Source organism: Mycteria americana, chromosome 1 (assembly GCF_035582795.1).
Source record: "Mycteria americana isolate JAX WOST 10 ecotype Jacksonville Zoo and Gardens chromosome 1, USCA_MyAme_1.0, whole genome shotgun sequence".
Classification (NCBI taxonomy): Eukaryota; Metazoa; Chordata; class Aves; order Ciconiiformes; family Ciconiidae; genus Mycteria; species Mycteria americana.
The window spans coordinates 199,504,479-199,527,964 of record NC_134365.1 but is presented as its reverse complement, the minus strand read 5'-3'; the positions used below and the strand labels follow the sequence as shown (position 1 = coordinate 199,527,964).

The window sequence follows — 23,486 nt, the reverse complement described above, 5'->3', positions numbered from 1 at the left end:
GGGGGGCAAAGCCTCGGGGGCCCCGCCGCTGACGGGAGGCGGGACTGCCGCCTCCCTGGTGCTGGTGCTGCCGCCAAGCCCGCTCCCGCCCGCCCCCGCTCAGCCTCGGGTGAGAGAGTGGTGACCGCCCCACGCCTCCTTCCCCCGGCGCGGAGCCCGCAGCACTCCGCTGCCAGGGTAGAGGTTTATGGCGGCTCCCGCCGGCACGCAGCGGGGCTGCCAGGAGCCCACCGGGCCGGCTGTCGCCCCCGCTCTCCTCGGGGCGGAGGGGGGGGGAAGCTGGGTGCGGCCGCAGGTGCCCGGCGGGGTGTGGCGTGGCGGCGGCCGGGCTCGCCCCGCCCCGGCTCCTCCCCCACCGGGGTCCTCGCCGTCCTCTGCGCCTGCCCCCGCCGCTCCGCTCCGCCCCGCCCCGCCCCGAGCCGGGCCGGGCCGGGCCGCGAGCGGGGCATGGCGCCGGCCTTCGCCTGAGGAGCTGGGTTGCAGGGGGGGAGAGTGGGCGCCGCCGCCCGCCCTCGCCGCGTCGCCATGGAGGAGGACCCGGAGCTGGAGAGGTGAGGGGCGGGCGGCGGCGGGGCTCGGCTGAGCGGCCTCGGGAGCTCACGGCCTCAGCGGGGCCTCTACGCCGAACAGGGCCCGGCGTCGCCTCCCGCCCCGGAAGGCCCGGGCAGTGCTGGTCTGGGGCGCTAGGGGACGGGCCCCCGCGGTCTGCGGAGCGGGGAGCAGGCTGCGGGGTCCTCCGCGGGCGGCTGGGCTCCAGCGCTGCGCGTCGGTGTGCTGTGGAGCTGGCTGCGGCCGTGGGACGGCCCCCTCCCGGCGGAGGGCCTCGGCTGTCGGGCGTGAGGCGGAGGTGGAGAGGAGGGGCCTGAGGCCGGCCTGCCTCTGCCCGGCACCCCCGGGGCCCGCTTTCCGCCGCAGCCCCGCCGGGCGCTCCGAGGGGTGCGCAGCCTGGAGCTGGCTTGCGCCGTGTCCTCGGGACAAAACTTTGCAGCCCTTGCTGAGGGAGTTGCAACAGAAAATAAACCTTCCTACGTAACGGGAACAAAATCCATTATTTAGAAAAAAATCAGTCATTCTTGTGATGCATGCTGATACCGTTTAGAAACAAGACTGAGCAGTGTTAGGCGGCTCACCTCTCATCAGTTACAAATTGGTGATTAGGTGTACTTGGTAAAATAAAAAAAAAAAGTTAAACTTCTGTTCTTATGAATTTTGATTTTCAGTGTTGGAGATGTGCCAGTTGACCAATTGTTAAAATTGCCCTGTTCCTTGTATGGAATAATACAAAATGCTTGGCAGTTATTTTGTCAAAAAATAAAATCGCTTTCTACCTTGCATTTTGTTGGGATGAGAGGATTCTTCTCTCTGTGCATACTGAGTTACAGTGTTCCCAAGCAAGCATTGAGGATTAAAATGGAGATTTCTATATTTGGATGCTCAGTCACAGCAGGCCTCTGTTAGTTTTGCTTTAGAAATAGACGTTAGGTGTTTATGTCACAGATTTTTGGGGTAATAATCCTATTTGTAGTTACTGGAATCTTTTTTTTTTTTTTTTTTTTTTTTTTTTTGGCAAGCTTGTTTGTGAGTAACTGCACATTTCTTATGGCTGTTTAAAACTGTTACGGTGAAGTGATGACCAGAGGCTTTCTGAACTGTTCTCCCCATGGTTCAGTCCATTAACTTTTAAGAAACCATGTCCAAGAGTGCTTATAGAAAATAACTTGCTTCTGCTTATATCTGGCAAGTATTTTAAATGGGACAAAAGCAATAGCACTGGGGTGGTGGGAGGGCTAGAGAGCATAATGCTTTCTGAGAGGCCTTTAATGCTTGGTAAGCTACTTCTGCTCTTGGATCATCAGTTTAGTAATTAAAGCTTCTTTCTATATGTGCATGAATGTTATTTTTACTAGTGCCATTCCAAACTAAAACCTTTTTCATTCATAGAAAGTTGAAACCATTGAAATGGTTCATATAAAGTTGAAACCTGTTCTTCCATGCTGTCTGTCTTCTGGCTGCTATTGCTGTGCTGGGGACTTGGAGTCCTCTGGGCAGTTCAGGGCATAGCCGCTCACTCACCGCTTATAGCTGACTGCTCCACAGTCTCCTTCTGATGCTCTCCTTCCCAAGAACCAGATTTGAAGTTTTATCCGGCCTCATAGCTTCAAGCTGAGTCAGGATTTGCCATTCCTTTTCCATGGCAGCGTGGTAGAGAATGAGGATGAAGCTCAGTATTACTTACCGAATTGTACACGGTAGGGTTTAGCTGTCTGGTGTCTTCAGTCCATGCTACCGTTCACCTCCATATGTGTTTAATCGTCTCTGAACACATTATAAGTACAATATAGTGTACTTGATGATTATCACTTTCTGTCCTGGATCCACCTATCACTAGTTACTTTTTCATACCCTCAGCTTTCATAACAGCTCACTTTGCTAGTAGCATCCTGAATTCAGTTCATGCTATATGCATTTAGATGTCATATTTGGGTATTTCTTATTCTAAACATTCTTCTCCGTACAGTCTTCAAGAGTCTAATATAGACCTTTCTTTATCCTTTGGTTTACAGACATTACTCGTTCATTTCATAATCACCGACCTGTTGATCACACTTTCCTGTCAGTAGCACAGCAATGGTAGTTAGGTTTTATAATTTTTAGGCTCTTTATAATATGGCTTTTGCATACAAATAATGGCATTTCTGTTCTGTAGCCACAGTGTTAACTATTTTAGGAAGATTTTTAGTGTTTAAAAATGGGTTTATTTGGAATATATTCAGTAGTCTGTCTCTGAATTCAGGCTTGTCTTGCAATGCATGAGTCTTAAATAACAGCTTAAGGTTTTTGTTGTGTGGTTTTTATTTAATTTACCTGCGGGAAAAAGAAGTGTAACTATTTTTGTGCATGTTTTTTCAGGTCTGAAACACATTTTATGTCCCAGCGTTCCAAACAGTGATCTGTTAAGACAAGTCAGTCGTCCTTTTTTTTTTGTTGTTATTGTCTAAGGAGAGGTCTCTTCGTCTTGCTTGTTCTACTTTGTCTTTACTGCCACATTTTCCTGCTATAATTTTTCAGTTTTACTGTGTCTGACTCTCGCTTGACTTTGTGTTTGTTTTCCTCACTTTAATAGGAAGTGATAGTCATTACTGAAGCTGAGTACTAACTCGCAGGTTACCATGTGACTGTTGCATACTCTGGATTTTAAAACCCAAAAAGTTGTAAATACCACAGCTGTGTAAAATAGTAATATTTGCTACATTCTACTGCATTATTTTCTCTGCCCCATCACACCCAGTAACCTTTGTTGGAAGTATGACCTGACATTTTTTCCTGTGAACTTGCTGGTGTGTCAGTGAAAACCCAGAGGCTTGAGATACAGTGTGATTCTAAGAAAATTCTAGGCTAAATTCTGTTAATATATAATTAATGGTATTGTGAAGATATGACCCAAGAGTGAGTAGAAGAAAAAAAGGTTACTGATCAGCTACTAGGATCTGTTCAGTTTGTTTCCCCTGCAAGCACATGTACTTGCTTTTCCTACTTAATTTCAACTAAATATCCTTTGGGATATTACAGAGGTCACCTTTTTCACCCCTATGCAAAAAAATCTTTTTCTCCCTCCCCTTCCTAAATTGTCTTCATGGTTGTTCTGGGTGTTTGAAGCACAGAAAATATGTTGTTTCTCTGAGAATATAAAAGAAGTGGCTTTGTTATATTGCGTGTCCAAATCCTTCCATAATCTGTTCTGTCTTTCAACAGACAGATATTTCTGATATTTCAACAGACAGATATTTCAACAGACAATAAATATTTCACAACCTTGGATACCATACCTTATTAGAAGTGCCTACCAAGCTTGTTTGGAGCATCGTTTACTTGGAATTAAGTGTTTCCTAAGGAGATGCTGCTCTGAATCACAAGGAATGCTATAATTCTGTAACAAGAGGCCTGTAGTTGAGTTGAGAATCAGTAGTCTAATATTTTTGCTGCACAAGCATCCCAATTACACTTTTTAACAAGTAAGCTTTGTGCCTTGGAGAAATTAATTGATAATTCTTACTGTTGTTTTTAACAGTTAAAATCAAAGTGTCAGGATTCAGTATGCCATTCTTTCCCATACTCATGGCAAAAAAAGTGGTCTGCAAGCTAAAATTGGTGTTTGAAATGGAGTGGTATGTTCACTACTCAAGCTGGTGAGAATATCAGCACAGAAATGCGCTGCAAATGGCACCTATGGGAATGGTAAAAAAGTAAGAAACTTGATTGACAAAGAATGAGAGTATTCATATGTCCGATGTGGAGTGTCTTTGCCTTTGAACAAACGTAGGAAGTTTGTGGCATATTTGTGCCTTTTTTTCATTCTTGCTCTTAATGTGGTGGCTTAGGCTTTATTCTTGATGTTCCTTTTCATCAGTTTTCTTATTAAGTGTGAGCAGATAGGACAAACCAGCTCACAGGAGATAATTATAAATAACACTGGCCTTCATTACCATTCCTTTATTGTAGAAGGCAGTATCTTCAGTCCTTTACTTGACTGAAGGTCTTGATATTAATTATTCAGATGTAATCAGAATACCACTTCTATTTCTAGTCCCATGCATGGTTAAAAATAAGTTGTATAGTCAGCATAAAACTACTTTGAGAAAATTGATTAAAAAACCTGCTATGTTTTTTCCTGGGCTTGCAGCTTGCTGTCAGGACCTAGAGTGCCTCAGGAGGTAGGTTTAAGCATGATTTTGGGGATCGCAGTGGCCGAGCAGCCTGGCCTTTGCGCTTGAATAGTAGTGGTGTAGACTGCAAGCACTTACTAATGCTGTGAAGGTCTTTCACAAAGATGTGTTTGCTAAAGATGTCCCTTCTCTGATTCTGGGAGATGTTGAATATGAACGCTGCCCTCCTGTTCCAGGTCTGTGCACTTCCGGAGCCGATTGCATGCTGTGAAGAAATTCCAGTAGATACATTTTCATTAGAGTTCTCATCGGGATCTTTAATGAGATGATGGTGTGGGTAGAGGTGGCAGAGTTTGTTAGGTTATGGGCTGAAAGCTCCCGGGCACACCCACAGAGGACTAAAGAGAGACCACGGTGGATGGGGGAGCCCAAACAGTGCCGAGCACTGGCATCTTCCAGGCCCATCCCAGGAGCCACCAGCCCATCAGCAGTCCATCTCTACGAGTCCAGAGGAGCACAGGGGTACAGTGGCAGGTGGGAACCGATGGTAAGAACTCAGAGGAATGAACATCATCTCTGGGCCCCTCCCAGGGCTGGTCCCAGGAGACAGCCTCAGCCTGCAGACGTGACACCCATCAAGATGAGTGAATGCTGGACCACCTTTGGGACTTAAGGGTGTTGCTGCCTAGGGGTGTGGGACTCATTAATGCGATGCAGGAAAAAAGCATTCTGAGATTGCGTAAGGCTTATTGTGTAGGGGAGGAAACAAAGGTGGGGAAAGGAACAGATTCAGGTGATTAGGGGAGAAGCAAGTGTGGGAAAATAGAGGAAGAAGGGGATAAAAAGGCCTGGTTGTGTGTGAACAGGCTGCTGGTTGGTACACTTGTCTGGCCGTGCCCTGCACCTGATCACCGCAGTCTGTCCTGTCTTCCTGTTAAATTCCTTTCTAACTCTTTCTTGGGTGAGGGACTCTATTTGAGGGGAGAGGGTGTACATCTCAGTGCTAGCAACTAGAGTCAAACTGTGGGTCAGAGGGACCATGTGTCACAGAATCACAGAATCGTATAGGTTGGAAAAGACCTTTAAGATCATCGAGTCCAACCATAAACCTAGCACTACCAAGACCACCACTATACCATGTCCCTAAGCACCTCATCCAAACGTCCTTTAAATACCTCCAGGGATGGCGACTCAACCACTTCCCTGGGCAGCCTGTTCCAATGCTTGATAACCCTTTCAGTGAAGAAAAATTTCCTAATATCCAGTCTAAACCTCCCCTGGTGCAACTTGAGGCCATTTCCTCTTGCCCTATCACTTGTTACTTGGGAGAAGAGACCGACCCCCACCTCTCTACAACCTCCTTTCAGGTAGTTGTAGAGAGCGATGAGGTCTCCCCTCAGCCTCCTTTTCTCCAGGCTAAACAATCCCAGCTCCCTCAGCCGCTCCTCGTAAGACTTCTGCTCCAGACCCTTCACCAGCTTCGTTGCCCTTCTCTGGACTCGCTCCAGCATCTCAATGTCTCTCTTGTAGTGGGGGGCCCAAAACTGAACACAGGATTCGAGGTGCAGCCTCACCAGTGCCGAGTACAGGGGCACGATCACTTCCCTAGTCCTGCTGGCCATGCTATTTTTGATACAAGCCAGGATGCCATTGGCTTTCTTGGCCGCCCTGGCACACTGCTGGCTCATATTCAGCTGGCTGTCAACCAACACCCCCAGGTCCTTTTCCGCCAGGCAGCTTTCCAGCCACTCTTCCCCAAAATGGTGTCGATGGTGCCAGCAGCTGGAACAAGTGCAGGTCTGGATGCCACCAGTTGGGCTGCGACCCTGGGCTGGAGGGCTGGGTGTCAGCAACCGAGGATGCTTCGTGGAGTGAGTAAAACCAAGTGTCGGCCACTGGAGTGGGATTGGGGACCTACTTATCTGTGCTGTAGTACTGGAGCAAGTGTGGGTGTGTGAGGGAGTGTGTGGCTGCTAGTGAAGATCAAGCTGGATCAGCTGGTGAGTGGGTGAATAAGGTGCGAGCTGAGCATGTATCTCTTAAGAGCAGGACCATGGAAGGACACCAGGGAGTCCTAGCCAGCTGCTGGAGAGACTGTAGGGTTATGGGGTCTCCATGGGCAAGACACGTGTATGCCTGTGTGTCTCTACGGGCAAGACTGCAGTGGGGTTGGGTACTGGGGGACCAGGGAGTCCCAGCCAGCTTTGTGTGACAGTCTGTACCAGCAATGGAGTTGGGCTGAAGCCTCGGGGGCTCCTACAACCGGCCAGGGAGAAGAGCAGGATGAAGCTGTTGGTGTGAGCACTCTGTGTGCCTGTCCATGATCAATGTGGCCAGTGGTGTATACATGTGGTATGTGCATCTGCCTGCTGGGAGTAGGTTTTCAGCCTTGGTGCTGGTTGGACTTGGGCGTGGAGCTGTGGCCATCTAGCCTCGCGGCTGTCAGATCCAGCATGATATGTCTTCTCCTAACAAGAGTGGTCTATAATTACAAACATTGGGTGGTCTCTGTAATGACATGGTGTTTTCATTGCCTGTAACTGCATCAGACATACCTCTTTATTACCAATTATCCATTTTTCAGTCTATCTATTTAATCATTCAGAAAAAATGATGAAGCTCTTTCCCTCAGTGAGGAATAGAAAATAGCTCTGGTTTTGCCTGACTTTGGAGCCTTTAGCATTCTCCCATTCTTTGGACACATGCATTTGTGATGCAAGTTGTTAGGATTTATGCAACGGAGCTTTTCCTGTAGCCTTGGAATATAGAGGAAAACGTCTAATCCCTCAGAAATGTAAATAGGTCTTGGACCATACTCTTGAAGATAAAAACATCAGTGCTTATACCTTCATGTTACTGTAATTCTGCAGCTAAGCCTGATTGCTCAAAAAGGATTGCCACAGTAACTTTTAAGTGGTGCTTGCTATAAAAGATGCCAGAATGATGACAGTGTTCTTAAATGTGCCCCGTCCCTAATTTTCCCTGCTATCAATCCCCCAGTGTTTGAGGAGTTCTCATGTGAATGTTGCATTGGGTGTTCCCTCTGCTCATGCTGGTGCTCTTGGAGTTGAAGCTGGCAGCCACAGGACTGTTTGTATTGTAACCAAGCTGTAAAAATGAAGAGAGCAAGGAATGCTGAGTCCCAAGAGACCTCTAAAAGCAAATGTAAAAACCTTGTTTGCGTAGCTTTTAAGCTTTTGGCTTACTTGTGTAGAGGATATAAGTTCAGTGAGTGGAAACACATTATTTCAAAGAGGATCTGAGCATTTTTTCATTTGTCTGTGCAAGTCAAAAGGGCTTTGTAAAGGTGCAGTGAATAAGAGTGATGTTGAAAGACCAGTACTAGGAAACAACGTTTGATAAGAAAGGAAGATATCAACTTATAATGCTACTGAGATGGAGGCTAAGTCAGTCTGATCTTTGATATAACCAGAGAAAAAAAAAAGTCTCAAATACTTAATGGCTTATAATTCCTACCTAAGTTAATAGAATTGGTGTCGCCATATTAACACTGTGATGTTTCCCCTGAAACGGAATCGTAGCTGTTTAAAATGTGTGTGTGTGTGTGTATTAGTGCTTTGTAGCTCAGATACTTTGGTTTATTATTTTAATTATAAAATAATGACAGATATAGTGGCTTTTAATCTGCCTCCTAGTCAGGTTTCTCAAAACAGAATCACTAAGTTTGGTAACTGTGGTAAGTAAAAGTCAGACACGTTTTTTTCCTCTTTCCTCCCATTTATCTGACATTGCTGTTTGAAGGCTCAGGACAAGCTTTTATAAAGGCCACGTGTTCCTGCTGTCATCACTATAAACTAGCTCAGGCTGCTTAGATAGCAAATTCTGGGTCTGGAGAAAAAATAAATTTTACCATAATTTCATGGAGTCCTGTGTATGCAACATCTCCCACATTCCAGTGGTAGAGCCTGTGTTTCTTGCCCTTTTTTTTTGTTCTTGGGGCGTAGCTGTCCCACACACCCCACTGCTCCTACCTGGGAAGGCAGCAGTAGCTGGTGAGGTTGCTGACACTGTACTTAGTGTCTAGGTGCAGGTAAGTCGAACAGGTGACAGTTTACCTGGGCAGATACTCAGTTTCCATGAATGCCTGTGATATGACTGGATATGTAACATGTCCTCGCAGTCAGATGTGTGCTTAAAAAAGGATTTGAAGTACCCAAAGCCCAGCTGCTACTCAGGTCACACTAATAACCTTGTATGAGAGAGAGACAGAGAGACAGACTTCTGTGAGGAACCTTAAACCAATGTGCCATTAATAGACAAGTGCACAGAGAAGCAATACTACAATTTTTGGTGCGTCTCTCTACTGTTGTTTCTGTGGAAGTCTTGGACACTTCCCTTTGCAACGCCCTTCAAATGCAAACTCTCAAAGGAAAAAGTTATGACCTGTGAGTGTTTACATGTCTGTCTGGCACAGATCTCAGCTTTTGCTGGAGGGAATGGTTTTCCCTTGGAACAAAGACATGTATATAAATATGTTGATCAAGGATTATTTATATGTTGTTTGAGAACTTGTGACTCATTCTGGAGGCTTGTTTAGGAATCTTTAGCTAAACTATTGCTTGCTGGAAATTACTATAAACTGATGAAGTGGTTGTAAGTATAAAATATGAAAACTGTATTCGAGCAGAACTGCAGACTAACTGTAGAAAGAGTAGCTACACCTTGGTGTACGTTACACTTGTACTCACTTAGCACCACTTTGTTTTCTGTTGCCGGGGAAAACCAAAGCATGCCCAAAAGCAATACAGACAGAAGAAAAAGTGTGTCTGTGTTTATAAAATGTCACCAGCCTATCCTAATGAATGAACGAATCCATGATCACAAATGTGAAAGGAGCTGGTAAAGGCTTATGTTAAGACCTTAGCAAACTGAAGAAGGTTAGATCTAGACTGACAGATGTAGGCTGCTGTGTAACTGCATAATGTTTTCTCATTAGCTACTGAAGGAAATTCTGTACTGCATGTTTTCATTCCATTATGCACATGCAGTGTATGCATTTAAAGCTAAGACCTCTTGTGTTTTCTATGTAGACTTTAATAACCTAAATGGTAATAAACCAGTCTGTTAGATGTTTAGAGCGCAGCATTAACTTCTTAGATCTTCACATGGACCTGACATATAAATTGCTTGCTTTTCTTCTCAGACCTGCTTCTGCTATTAGATGATGACTCTTGACTTCTCTAGTGTCAGTTTTGGCTTGGCAAGATACTCAGGCTTTTTTAATCTGTGGCAAAGCAGTGAGATCCTCCTATGCTGATAATACCATAACAACATGATGGGACATGGCTTCCTTGAAGTTTTAGTTGAAGTCTGTTGGCAGTTACCTTTTTTGCACAATCTACACATGCACTTGTACTATGAAGATGATGATTGTGTTGCTCACGTGGTCCAAATGCCAGCAGCCATTCTGGCACATCATAGCTGGGAGAGCTAAACAATAAATACCCTCTTTATTACCTCCTGCCTTCAGTTCCTCAAGCCTTTAGTCTTACCCTTGTCAATGTTGTTAATGCTTAGCTTCATATATGGGGTATTATGACCAGGTGCATAGCTTTCCTTTTCAGTCTTGCAGTTATTTTTGGTCAACATATATAGTTGCTTACAGTTAACTAACCAAATTGTTAGTTTATGCATTCTATTTATGTAATAAATGGCTCACATTATCTGTTCATTGGTTTTCCCATTAACTTCAACCACGTACTGTAGAGCAGTTACTTAAGTTTTGAGATTGAATTAATTTCAATCTCAAATAAAGAGTCTCAATGTCAGTCTCAAAAGACTGACATTGCAGGAGTTACCTATAATTTGCATAATTTACACTCTCCAATGACTTTTTATGTGAGCATAGTTATTTAATTGCTTTAGTGTTAGGCTGGCCAGCCAGTTTGTTCTAGAAGGTGCTGATAGTGTAAAGGTTGGTCATTTTGGATGGTGGTGGCTTGTAGTCACAAATATGAGCTCTTCCACTGCTACACAAAGCTAGTGCAGTTTGACAACTGATAGTTGCAGTGATTATACTGTCATCTGACTGCTTGCTATTTTACTGGTATTGTTTAACTGTGCTCAAAATAGGTCTGCTGTGGTTGAAAGACTTTAGGAAGAACCTAAATGAAGTGACAGCAGGGAAGAGCATTCCCAAGGTGAAGTGATAGGGACACTGCTTTTCACTGTAGTACACCAGTTTTGCACAGTTTATTTCTACTCTTCAGTTAGTATTGCAATTGTTGTATTTGCAACAACTTTAATTGCTTTTAATATGTCAAAATGTTTCTTTTAATCTTGGTGCATAGGAATCTGAATTATCTTAATAGAAAGTCAAGGTGATTTTAGTAGCCTCTTTATTGCTTCATTCATGACAGTGAAGAAGCTCTCCACTTTATTTACATAAGTGCACGAAGTGGCAAGTTCTTGTGTTCCCCAAGTGGTAACTTTTTTTTTTCCCCTCTCATATTTAGGAAGGCTGTGGAAGAGTTACTTAAAGAGGCAAAACGTGGGAGAACCAGAGCTGAAACAATGGGAGCTATGGGTTGGTAAGTTGTGCCAAGAGGAAATGAATGCTATGACCAATGCCAAAATAAATTTTACATTTAATGCGTGACAGAAGTCTCTACCTTTTAATTTGCTTCATGTTTAAATAATTTGTCTTCATCCAGGTATTAATTTGTCTGGCCAAAAATTTGAGTCCAGATAAGAAAGAAGTAAATTCTGCCTGCCTGAAATTGCTTGACTGAATGTGTTGAAGTCAAAGCAATTGGAAAACTGGAAGTAGCTTCTGTAATAGTATTTCCTCATAATAGATGGAATTGCAAAGTTTGGATTGGAACCTTGTGAGTCTTCAAAATACTGGGTAGCTTCAGTGTGCATGTACTTACATACTGGCCATATGTTACTGGGTTAAATTCTGTTTAAGTTAAAAGAATTCATAGCCTGACAAAGAAACCTAAACCCTTAAAACAATAAAAATAATAAATGATCCACTAGTACAGAGTCCACGTGTAAATTGCAGCCAAAAATGAATTCAAAGTATAATCCAATTTTGAAAGGAGGTATTTTTTTTAATATAAAAAAAAAAGCCCTAAAACCCAGGAGCTAATTTGTATAGCAAGTGGGAAAAGAATCACAGTATTTAAATCTGTAGTGAAATATGGTATTAATTCTTCAGTGCAGTATTTCAGTTTTTACAGCTAGATTATCATGGAATGTAATGCATGTAATTGTAATTAAAGAAGTAATAACATGCTGAGAAGAGTCATTTATCTTAAAATAATGTATATGACTTTGGTAAGAAGCTATGTTCACACAGGTAGTGCACCACTTGACTGCGTTAAACTCATTTGTTGATAAGATTTGGCTTCCTCCACCAACAGTAGTAAAAGATAAGCCTGCACTGTTAATGAAGTTCTCACCTGATTTCTTGTCTATATTTTAGTAGCCTTGAAGAGGTTAAGATAGTGTCTTGCTGAAAAAAGTTAATCCTTTATATTTTCTAAACAAGTTTGGGTTTTTTTGTATATTTTACCCAGTATTTCTGCTAGGGATGCAGTTTATACCCTTTATGTTAAAATAGTTAAATTGGTTTAATCCCCTGGAGTGGTTATAGCTATACTGATACAGCATGCTTTTACCCTCTCAGCCTTGCCAACTGGCCAGGTAAACCAGTGCAGATGATTAGCACCGTGAAGTGTTGCATGCATCCAGTTACTGTGAATTTGCAAGTTAAGCCCAGGTAGGGAGACTAAAAATTTCTGTTGGGAGATAACCAAGTGTCCCTGTGCAACTTCGCTGCCACTTGTGCAGTTTGGAATACCTGCCAGGAGTGTGTATGGGCTTCTGCTCTGGGCTCCGGCTACTTCTTATTCCTTGTCTGTAAAAGAGTAGTGGTCCTGCTCAGCTGGCTATGATGATCAGCTCGGGGTAACATGCAGTTTGCTAAAGCCTGATGCCCAAGACCTGCCAGAGGAGGGGATAGCCAAGGGTGACCTGTTCTTCAGAACAGCTGCAGATTCCACTGGGGTGAGATTGTGGCTGGCTAGGCCAGGGTTGTGTTAAAGGTGTAGGAGGAGAGGATTATTAAGGAGGCTTCAGGCAGAGGAAGACTGTTGACATAGGGATTGGCATGGTGATACCCTGAACTGATACTCTTGATGTAAGGATCCTTTCAACTGCAGAGGAACATGAGAATAGCTATACTGGGTCAAACAGAGGATCCGTCTCTGCAGTGCCCTGTTTCCATCAGTGGCCGATAGCCAGTGCCTAGGAAATGGAGGAAGAAAAGTACAAGAAAGTAGCAGTAGTTCCTCAAGGTACTATCCCAGATTTGGGCAGTCTGCAGCTCAGGATATGCTGCACTCAGAGATGATTTTTTTTTTTTTTAATATGACGCTTCTCTAGGGATTTTTCCCTCTCTGAATTTATCCTTAGAGTGACTGGTAGTAATCCCACTTGTCACAAATCTGCTGCCATAGAGTTTGGCATAGGCTAGTGTACAGCTGGTGTTTGTGGCTGTAAGAAAGGTATAAAGCCCCTCCGTAAGCAGACTCCCAATAAGTCTTTGGTGTCTAGTTCTGCAAGCGCAAGAGACAGAACAGCAGCTGGAAGCTGCCACTGCTCTTTTCCCTTCAATGTTTTTCATGCCCCATTGTGCTGTTCTGGTCCTTCTGAACTGGCCCAACAACTAGGTATTGCATATATACGTGGGAGATAACCAGTAAGATATTTGGAAGGAAACTTAACTATGCTCAGTTGAGTATGACACTCCAGCAAAATGCCATCAGATGTAACTGATGTTACGGTAAATCCTGAAGGGCTTCAGAGCTTAGATCCAGGACTGACATGTAACCTTGCTACTGCAAACTACTGAGAGGAAGGTAACTGCTGCTCTGAGCTTTGTGGGTACCAAATGGAATGAGCAGAAAAGTTAGTTCATGAAAATGTGTATTAGTAGACCAAATCCAGGAAAGCATAATTGGTAGAAGCAGAGAGACAAGGTCATCATGAACTTGTCTGAAAGCACAGTCTTAATGGGTAAAACGCAAAACCTTCCTTCCTTGCCAAACTCAAAATGCTTACAGGTGTGTTTCATGAGGACTTCTGGGATTTCCTCAGCCCTTTGTCAGAGGAGTCCTGGAGAAGAGATGCACAAACCCTGGAGACATCTAGTGTAAGGCCATCAATCCTGCATTGGCACTGGATAGTTGAAGCAACTCGGCCTATGAAGAAAAGATTTGTTCTGCCATCTGTCTTTGGGTAAGGAGAAGCAGAGGGTGCTACTGCTCATACTTCGCTGATTCCAGTTTATGTTGCTCTCCAGCAGCTGTTAGATACTGGCAAATAGATTTCTGGAGTCAGTGGCATTTGACAGGAATTGGTTAAAGGGAGGTGTGTGGGGAGGTGGCATTCCCGGGAAACTATATTGTGCATACCATTACAAAGGAGTAGTGTCTCCTGGTGGGTGTTGATGGCAGCAAAACCTTAGCCAGCAAGCCTCTGAACACTGTTTTGGTACTGCTTTCAGGTTCAAGCCACTGCTCCGTTACTATCCAGAGTGATTAGTTCTCCAGAGCTCAGCTGCCCTGCTTGAAGAAGTTCACCAAGCACTCCTTCCTAACTTTTTGCTGTATCCTCATGAAAGATGGATAGTCAGCTGCTGTTTGAGCCTAAATTGCAAGCATCCAAGCTAGCAGAGCTGACAGGTACAGAAAAAATGTACCAAGCAGTCATCCTTTAGCCCACAGTCTCTGATACAAAGACTCAGCCTTGAAACATGGGACGGTGTTGCTAGCATTTCTTCTAGTTTGGGAATGTTTTGCCAATGTTACATTGTCTTACAAGTTTTCTGTGGATGACACCGGTAGGTGCTGCAACCTGTAGGGGTTAGGTGCCAGTGGAAGAAAAGCTTGTCCCAAACAGGGAGGTTGGTGGTGATACCAGGCAAGAGCTTATGCGGGAAGGGACGTAATCTGAGACTCTCTGGACATGGACTAACTGTCAATATTGCCAATGGGCTGCATGAGCTCTTAGTTGGTTAAGAGTCCTAGCTCATCATGCTCTCAGGACTGCTTAGACTGATAGTATCTAGGTCCATGGCAAATTTATCCAAGAAATACTGGATATTGGTATTTGTAGATCTTGCATTACTGGCTCTGCAGCGTTGACTTGTTCCTTGGATGTCCTCAAGATTCTTGCTCTTAGCACTGCAGTATTTCTAGTTCCTGCAGTGCTCCTTTCATATGCACTCTGTGGCCATAGTGGTTCTTGTTGGGGGTCTCCTACATCCTTATGATACCACACGATGTAGATCCTGATGATGATGTATCTGTTTCAAGCGTTAGTGGAGCTAATCACAAGTAAGAAAATGTGTGAGAGAAGGGGAAGGTAGGATCCTCTTCTGAAGATGTCTTAATCCTGGAAACACTGAGCAAAAGAGAGCAGAATCTGTGCCTAAATCTCAGTGATGCTGCTGTGATGCTGGAATTTCTGAGATGAGAAAAGACATCAGAGCAGCTGTCTGAAAGTTAACACTTGAAGGGCCAGCTGGATCCAGGATGGGAAGTTGTGGACAAATAGTGTAGGAGCACTTGAAATGGTTAGAGAAATGTATCCTTGATTCATCAGATGGAATAAAGCTGTAAGATACTGGGATTGCCATTGTGTGTCTAGGTAAAATCAAGCTAAAAGTTCAGCTTTCCTTAAGTGGTTTTGTCGGTCCTATGTACATCATTCATAAGCTTCTTACAGCAGTGGAGTTAGGTCCCATTTTAAGGGGTTGTTCTGCTTTAATTGAGAAAGGCAGTTAAAATGCAACAAAAGCTACTGTTTGGACAAGTTCTAGAGGCTCTTATTTTTTTTTCTCCAGTGTATAGGTCTGGTCTTCAAAGATGCTGGTAGCGAGTGAGCTAAGGCTGAGCTGGACGTAGTCGTCCCTGCTTACTAAAATACCTAAAATAAGATATGGAAAACAGGATATTTTGGGATGGTTTGTTCAGCTCTGCATTGCAAGAGCAGATGAAATTGCAAAAAGAAGATAAATGTTGGAAGCATTAAATTATTTTTAACCCTATTGCTTGTAAAGCAATCCTACACTTGCTTTCATCCCTATAGATAGCTTTCTGTTCAGTACCAGATCTGTTAGAAGTACTGCAGAATACAAAATAATGAAGATGAGGTTGAAGCGTTTGAGGGCACCGGAACTGTGAAATGCTGTGTTGCATCTTGTCTTTGAATGGGTGTTGCATGACTGTGCAAAAACACTGCAATGTGATTCCACTACATCTTTTTCATTTGAATGTGAAAAGGGGGAGAAGCAGGGCACAGACAGAGGTTGCAAAGTAAATAAGTTAAAATCTTGTGATCAGAGCACAGGTTCCCATCCAAAGTCCTGCCAGCTGTATCTAGCTGCCAAGACCGTACATAAAAGCTTGCAGTGTCATCCCAGGCATCCTCTTTTGTGAAATCCCCTGTGAAAGGATAACAGGCTAGATTAGCTGGTTTGGCAAAACAACCTCTAGCTGGTTTTTGGGGGGTTTTTGGGGTGGTTTTTTTTTTGGTTTTTTTTTCCTTCAGTCACTCTTCTGTTAAGTACTGTATTTTCCATGGCAGTTTGGAAGTGGTAGAAGTGTACTTGTAAGCTCATGCGTAATGAACTCTGATTCCTGGAAAGATCTGATTTGCTCCGTATGCCGAGGCTGACTGTGCCAAGCCTGTTTGATATGTCCAATTACTCAGCAGAGAAAAGACTGGCACATGGCACTGTGCTCTTGAGTCTTAAGTAGTGTCAGTGTGTTTTACTGATAAGAAGTTGTATGATACAGTTCTGTGCTGAATGCACAGGTGTTGGCTGGAAATTCTGTGTTATTGCATGGAAGTTGGCTTAAAATGTCAAAAGTAGGGTTAAGATTTGACCTATCTTCGCAAGAATGGGTTTAATCTTTTTTTTCTTGCTCAAAATGTGATGTTGACACTTTGTCATTGCATAGTGGAGAGATTTTGGGGTGTGTGGGTCTTGTCTGTGGAGGGGGATGAGGTTCTGTGGGTAAAAATAGCTTGGTTTAGCTTATTGGAGCATGCAAAAAAAAAGTGAACCCTTACACTGAGTGAATACATTGCTACAGAACTGCAGTCTGTTTTGTAGACAAGACTGCTCTAGAACTGCAGGTTGCGTGCTTGCTTTGGGCACGCCTGCAGCCCTGCTTCAGGCATGCTTCAGTTTGGAACTTTAATGTTCTTTTAACATGTCTTTTATTATTTTGTTTTAAAAAGAAAAGCTTTTAAAAGCTGTTCTGTGGCACTATTCACTAGTCAGCAGTATTGTGTTCCACCTTGCATAGGCTGAGCTTGCCTCCCAGCCCTTCAGAACTTACATAGAGGGCAAAGCTGTCACTGAATTGGGTGGTGCAGGATCAGACCTACAGCAAGCCAAAGCCTTGTCTTTGGGGAGGTCAACTGTAGAAGTATTCTACAATTTTCTCACTGTTAGAAATTATCTCAAAGATATCAGTGGATTAATAGAGTTCACTTTTAATCTTCACGGTCCCATATATACCATGGACATGTGTAAACTGTATGGGCTTGTGTGTGTGCATGTGTAACGTAGCATGTGCCATACATCTCCTTTCCTTTAAGACTTAAAGGCAGAATTTGCTTTGTTGAAGTCTGAGGTCAATAAAACTAAGGACTGCTGTTTCTCTTCAGTGCCGTCACTTCCTGCTGCTCCGTGAAAGCCCAGTGGCTTGCTTTTATCACTGTATGATGGTGAACTAATGGCATCTCTTAGCTGACTCTGAAGCCCTGCATTTCTCTTCAGTTTTCATTCTTAGTATAGCTCAGGCAGCACTCAGTGCCGAAAAGAAATAAATACTTCAGCAAGGTGAATTTATTTAGGGCAGATTGTCTTATTCTAGTGCTATATATATTAGTGCTTAATCAATGCATTAGCTTTTAAGAAAAGACAAGAGGAAGGAGACAAATGTAAGATTGTTTTTGCCTGGATGCAGCCTAGAGAAAGCTGCCCTCCTTGGTAGGAAGTGTTGAGGTACAACAGTTTAATGCTGGCATAAGACATACAGAGGACTGAAATGTTGGCTGTTTTGTGTTATGTCTTGAGTGTAACCTGTGCCATGGCATCTTCAGCACCATGTTCATAGCTGATGTAGCTTGAAGTAGAAACCCTATTCTGCTGACGTTAGCCTTGTATTTTTACTTCATAATACAGTTAATGGATAAATACTGCTTCTCTAATTTACAAAACAGCTATACTAGATATAGATCTAGACTATTTTTATGATTTTTTTTTTTTAACCAAGATTTGAGCAAAACGGTGTAGACTTATATGCAGAAAGTTTAGAAAACTCTAAAACTAGTTATGCTATAGAAATGTGTCAAGAAATACCTAGTGGAAATAAAAGAGTGTGGCTGTTTAATGTATACTTCTAAAATGACTCTCATAAGTTCTTTGGGGATTTAGGACAAGAACAATTATCAGTAATGCTTAGTAGGCAGACCTGAAGCAAAACACCGTGGTAAACGCCATGTCCAGTTAAAAGTCATGAAGTATGCTAAATAATCAGACGGGATCTTTGTTACAGTTTTCTTGTTGTTCTGATACCTCTGATTATTCAGAGGTGTCAAAGGTTTTTAAATGGTCAGGGTATAGTTTCTACACTTACACAGAATATTCAAGTAGAATAGATGATCTGAATGTTGTGGTGTTAGCATTTGTGGACTCCATAGTTGATTCAGTAAGTGGCACTGTGATCTCCAACAGCTCTACTTTTTCAGAGTAATCCCGTAACTTCTCCATTAGCATGCAGACTTAAAAATGTTGTGGAGACAAACACCACAGCAGCTCCCACTATAAACAAAGTCTTCAGAATGACTTCTGCTTACTGCAGGAATATATTCAAACTTGGTTTTTTTCTCGTTCTGTTCTTTAAGAGATGATAAATTGGGAATAAGTAGAGTACAGCAGATACCAACAAGATAAGTTAAATGTACAGTACGTGTTTACTAAAACTCGCTGATAAATTATGTATAAAGGTGTTAAGCTGCAAGAGGAGAAAGTCAGAAACAATGAAAAAGAGTTGGATAAGTATCCTTTCTGTTTAAGAAAAAGAAATAAAACATTTTGTTTAGTGGTTGCCAGATATAAGTTAGAATTTGTATGCCTCGTGTATATGTTTTATCGCTACAGCTGCTTGGGTTCTTCATGCAAGTGTATCTTTTACTTTCTGAATATCTCAGTTCATTAAATAATGCTGACTTTAGTAGATTATGATCTTGTAAACCATTCTGATTTGACTTAGAATATGTTACTAAATATTTGATTCCTGAATACCTAAGTTAAGCACTGTCAGCCCTAAAATATATTGTCATCCTCTGCTTCCTGCTGCACACACTACCTTGTGAAAAATCATGTGGATTTTCACTATGTTGAAGTAGAATAATTTTCATCCTATAAAGAGTAAGATAAAGGGAGAATGGAGACAACCTTGAGCATATCTTTCTGTACTGAGAGTTTACACTAGGTGGCATGCAAGGAAAGCCAAAAGCACAAACCTGTCTTAAAATCATTGAAGTTAAAATCTCAGACTTGTTTCAGGATGTTCTTATGTTGTCTTTTGATCACTTTTAAATGTCTTTACAGGTTGAAATGTCCTCTTGCTGGTACAAATAAAAGATTTCTTATTAATACCATCAAAAACACGTTACCGTCTCAAAAAGAACAAGACCAAGAACGTGAGCAAAAGGAAGACAGTAAGGAGCCTGAGCCAAACAAAAGCAGGAAAGAAGAAAAACCAAAGAAACGCAGAATTCACCCATATACACCCAGCTTTCAGTCCAGAAGGAGAGTCAGCTACTCTCCTCCGAGGCACCGAAACAGGAACCAGCACACAAAGGATAAGCATGAAAAGCGATCAAGCAAACGATGAGGAGACTGACGACTATGTGTGGTTACAAGCTAGGAACGTCATTAAATGTCGAACTGCAGGGATGTCTCAGTTTTTTCAGGAAAAGATGCTGTTCAAAATTGGATTTTGAACTGAATTGCTTGTGTGAGAGGTAGCTTTAGAAAACCTCTAGAAACCCTTTAGAAAACCTCTAAAGCTACCTTGAGGCAGCTTTAGAAAACTTTTCTTTGGGACCTTTAAGAGAAAAGCAAAGTGCAGCATAAATCTTTCAGTCATTTTAGAACAGACATTCCTTTCCCTTTGCTCCATTCCTCTCTCCCCTTCTGACTAAGCTTAGGGTCTTGGTGATGGAACGTGATACATGTGTCACTGTCCAATAAAACTCGTTTAGTCATGTCACTCTTTTGGAAATAAATTTAAATTAAGCAGAAATCTATTTATTGTGTAAAGTTGGCAGAACTTCTTTGCTGCTAACCAATAAAGAAGTTTTGCGTGTTTGAGTTAGTTTAGTTTTACAGAATCTAGAAGAAGGGAAAGCTGGTCAGTGCCTGGCCAAGCACATACATTTTGTATAGAATATAAGAGTTTGCTTTCTTTAGTATAAAAAGAACAAATTTAAAACGGGCAATGCTGGTTTTGCCTCCCAGGAGGAACTACCAGGAAATACTGATTTTGCTTGTTATTGTATATTCACAAACCTGTCATAGATAATAAACATTACCCCTAAAAAGCCATAACTGCAATAATTGTCTCTGTTTAGACTTCCCTCTGTAAGGAAGTAGTTTGAACAGTCTGTTGTCATGGTGCTTTCAAAACAAACCTTGAAGACAAAATTATCATGTTCTCTGTCCACTGCTAGGAAGTTCCCAAGTGAATGTGTAATGCTAGAAATGCAGAGGTGATACTTCAAAACAGTCAAATGCTCACTTTCCAAGCCTGTGTGACAATTCTGTAGTGGTACAGTTCTTAAACTTGTGATGACTTGGAGCACATATAGTACACATTGGCATATTCTACGTCTACTTCTGTTTGTGTTACAATAACAAAACTTCTGTGTGAAATATTTTGTATTTCAGTATTCTCAAAAACAGTTGTTTTGAACATAGGTTTCTGTTTTTAAGTGTGTTGACAATAAAATCGAAAATGTTCATTAAAAGTGCTTTGTGGAATTAATGCTTTTAATGGATTTCTTAACTGACATGGGCCTCTCTCCTCTAAGGGAAGGGAGGACCAGCGCTTCATGGTCCTTCAGTGTTGTGTCGGGGCAAGAGTGCCACCTATAGGCTTATCTATACCTCGTCTTGCTATACTTACCTGTCTCTCTTGGAAAGATCATGTTAGCTAGGAGATGGGGAGACCAAAGTGGAGATCTGCCATGGCTGAATTTTGATGCATCAGCTGGGAATTACTATTCTGAGTAATGGGAAGGTAGTTAAGCAGGTGTTGAGGCCACCGGTGGCTGCCAGGGTCAGCGTATCCAACAAAGTGGGATGCTTTTACATTTCCACTGAGGAGTTGTGGATAGTTTCTCTATTTCCCTGCAGGAACCATAATAGAAACTGTAATAGAAACTGCAACAGAAGTCCCAGCCTTTCAGAAGATGTCCAACAATTTAAGTGGGATCAATGAAAAAGTAGTATCTTTGGAGAATGTGGGACTATCTTTGGTTTAAGTAAACGGATGTTGTTTGCAGTCCTTATTTTGCTGGACACTGGTTGTGTTCTCCTTAATAATCCTTTTTGGAAGGACAGCACCTATAATACCAGCCGGGCTCTGCTGCAGTGACAGTGCTGGACGGATGGGGCTTTGCAGCAGAGAATTCATCTCGCTGTTGGTCAGGATTGGGGTGGAGATGTTCTGCAGGACAAATCCCTGTGAATTCTTGCTGATCTGGCTTGCAGTGATAATATAGTGTCCTGAGAGCTTTCCACACTCGGGCCTTCAAACACCCCTTTAGGATAAGTGCTGCTGTTGATTCTACATTAATTTAAGCCAGGCTTTCAGGTAGGGAAAGCGATTAGAGTATGATTTCGAAATTAGTCTGGATTGTTGATAGAGAGCGCTTCCGTACTAGAAATGCTCAGCTAGAGGATCTAACATGATCTAAACCAGATAGCTGGAAAAAGCCTGTTTTCATCAGTGGTGGTAGGTTCAGATATAATTCCACTTTTTTCTGACTTACAGAACAGAAGTGAATTATTAATATTCCATTGATTGATTCCATATTTTAGTGCTGTCTTTCATAAGTGTACATAATAAAAACAAAAACTCTGCTGCTCTTCTTAAGGCAAATCTTCACCTGCCGATCACTTTTTTTGATCAAAAATTGGGTGCATAAAGCCAGGTTCGTATTGTGTCTGCAGTTGCTCATATTGTGCAGCACCAGCATCACATTTATAAGGTATCTTAAAGATTGCATTTAAACCCTGAAACTTAAAGCTGAACGTGACTTTTCAAAATATGTTATTAACTCTTGTAACTCAGAACACTTGTTACTCGTTAAAGTGCTTAGTCCTTAAAATAAATAAATACATAAATAAATAAATAGTGCGTTCTTGGTCTCAGCTTCCCGTAATAGTGTGTTGCAGCCTAGTTACTCACATGGGAGGGGAAGGCATCTTACATTAATGTTGCTGCAGTGATACTTCAGAGGTGTTTCTTGTTTATCTGTGAGCTACTAATGTTGTCTTTGTTTAGTTTCAGTGCACATTGTACGGATAACGGAGTTTATTCAGGTGAGGGGGTTCTCGTCATAGCCACAAGAACTTGTTAATTAGACTTTATTATTATGTTGGACAGAAATCCTCCAAAGTGTTCGTTTTCATCAACCTGATACTGAATGTAGATCACAAAACAATGTGAAAGAGGAGGAGAAAACATTTTATGTTTGGGCTTCATGAAATACTTTTATTAGTTTTGACTGTCAGGGATATAGTAACATGCAGTTCTTACGTTCATTGTGCAGCCTCTTCCCTTTTCTAAATCCAATTTGAATTATTTACAATGAATCATGAACGTCCAAGAAAAGCGCAACAGATTTGACATATAACACGACTTAAAGGCAAAAATAGAGCCTGTTTTTCAGACTGATCCAAGTTTGCTTTGCTGAAGTTTCTTGAGGTGCGGTTGTAAGAGTGTTCCTTAGTGATTATGAAATTTCTACAGAAAACTAGTTAACAAAGGAGATGTAAATGTTTGTCGATCAATGGAATAATGTAGCAGGAGGGGGTTGCTTTTCCTGCACAAACAGAAATGGTTTTTGTGTTGTGGCTGCGAGTTGATCACTGAGAAGCATGTTTCCTCTCCTGCCCTATCGGAGCTCTCATTAATAATTATGTGTTTTCAGTTAATTAAACTGGAACAACACAAAAGTAGATTTGCTTGGATAAGGAGCAAGAAAACATATTTGGATTGTGTTTGGAGAAGGATTTTATTCATTTTATCAGTGGAGTCACTGATCCACCAAATCTTTATTCATGTGAGTGATCTTTGCACTTGCAAATAATCCTGTTGTAGCTCACCATCTATGAATGAAACTCTTGTCTGCGTTAATATACATTCTTTGTTTTAGTGACTGTCAATAGGAAATAATCGACAGTAGATGTTAAAGAGGGCATAGCTCCAAATAAAAAAAAAAGTCTTAAAAATTTTGCAAACCATATATATTCACACCCTCATTTCCAGATACAATAGTCTTAAGACAGAAAAAATCTCAAATACTTTTATGCCAAATATTTAGCAGCCTCTCAAAGTCTCTAATGAAGGCTGTGGATGTATTTTCCTTATTTATTTTACATCGGTTCAGTATTGCTTAGACTCTAAATTTACCAAATACGGTTTTAGTAACTCTCAGGCTGTTACCCCCCACCTTATAAAATGCTTCTAGAAGGCTGCA

At 42.2% G+C, this 23,486-nt stretch overlaps 1 protein-coding gene across 2 annotated transcripts; it reads left to right on the top strand.

Moving 5' to 3' along the window:
- The first annotated feature begins 67 nt into the window (after nt 1–67).
- POLR1D (RNA polymerase I and III subunit D) lies at nt 68–22,111 on the top strand. 2 transcript variants are annotated; one of them, XM_075490842.1, is made up of 4 exons: nt 68–551; nt 11,141–11,215; nt 13,757–13,931; nt 19,327–22,111. In XM_075490842.1, exons 1-4 carry the CDS (start codon nt 188–190, stop codon nt 19,610–19,612), a joined length of 900 nt encoding a protein of 299 aa, XP_075346957.1. In that variant the 5' UTR covers nt 68–187; the 3' UTR covers nt 19,613–22,111. The 2 variants fall into 2 exon arrangements, with proteins under 2 accessions (XP_075346957.1, XP_075346958.1); XM_075490843.1 differs by lacking the exon at nt 13,757–13,931 and having other exon boundaries at nt 392–551; nt 19,327–22,109.
- Nucleotides 22,112–23,486: the final 1,375 nt, after the last annotated feature.

Coding starts and splice junctions, on each gene's coding strand:
- POLR1D (XM_075490842.1), top strand. CDS start 188: ATGGCGGCTCCCGCCGGCACGCAGCGGGGCTGCCAGGAGCCCACCGGG. Junction 552..11,140: donor GAGGACCCGGAGCTGGAGAG/GTGAGGGGCGGG, acceptor TCTCATATTTAG/GAAGGCTGTGGAAGAGTTAC. Junction 11,216..13,756: donor ACAATGGGAGCTATGGGTTG/GTAAGTTGTGCC, acceptor AAATGCTTACAG/GTGTGTTTCATGAGGACTTC.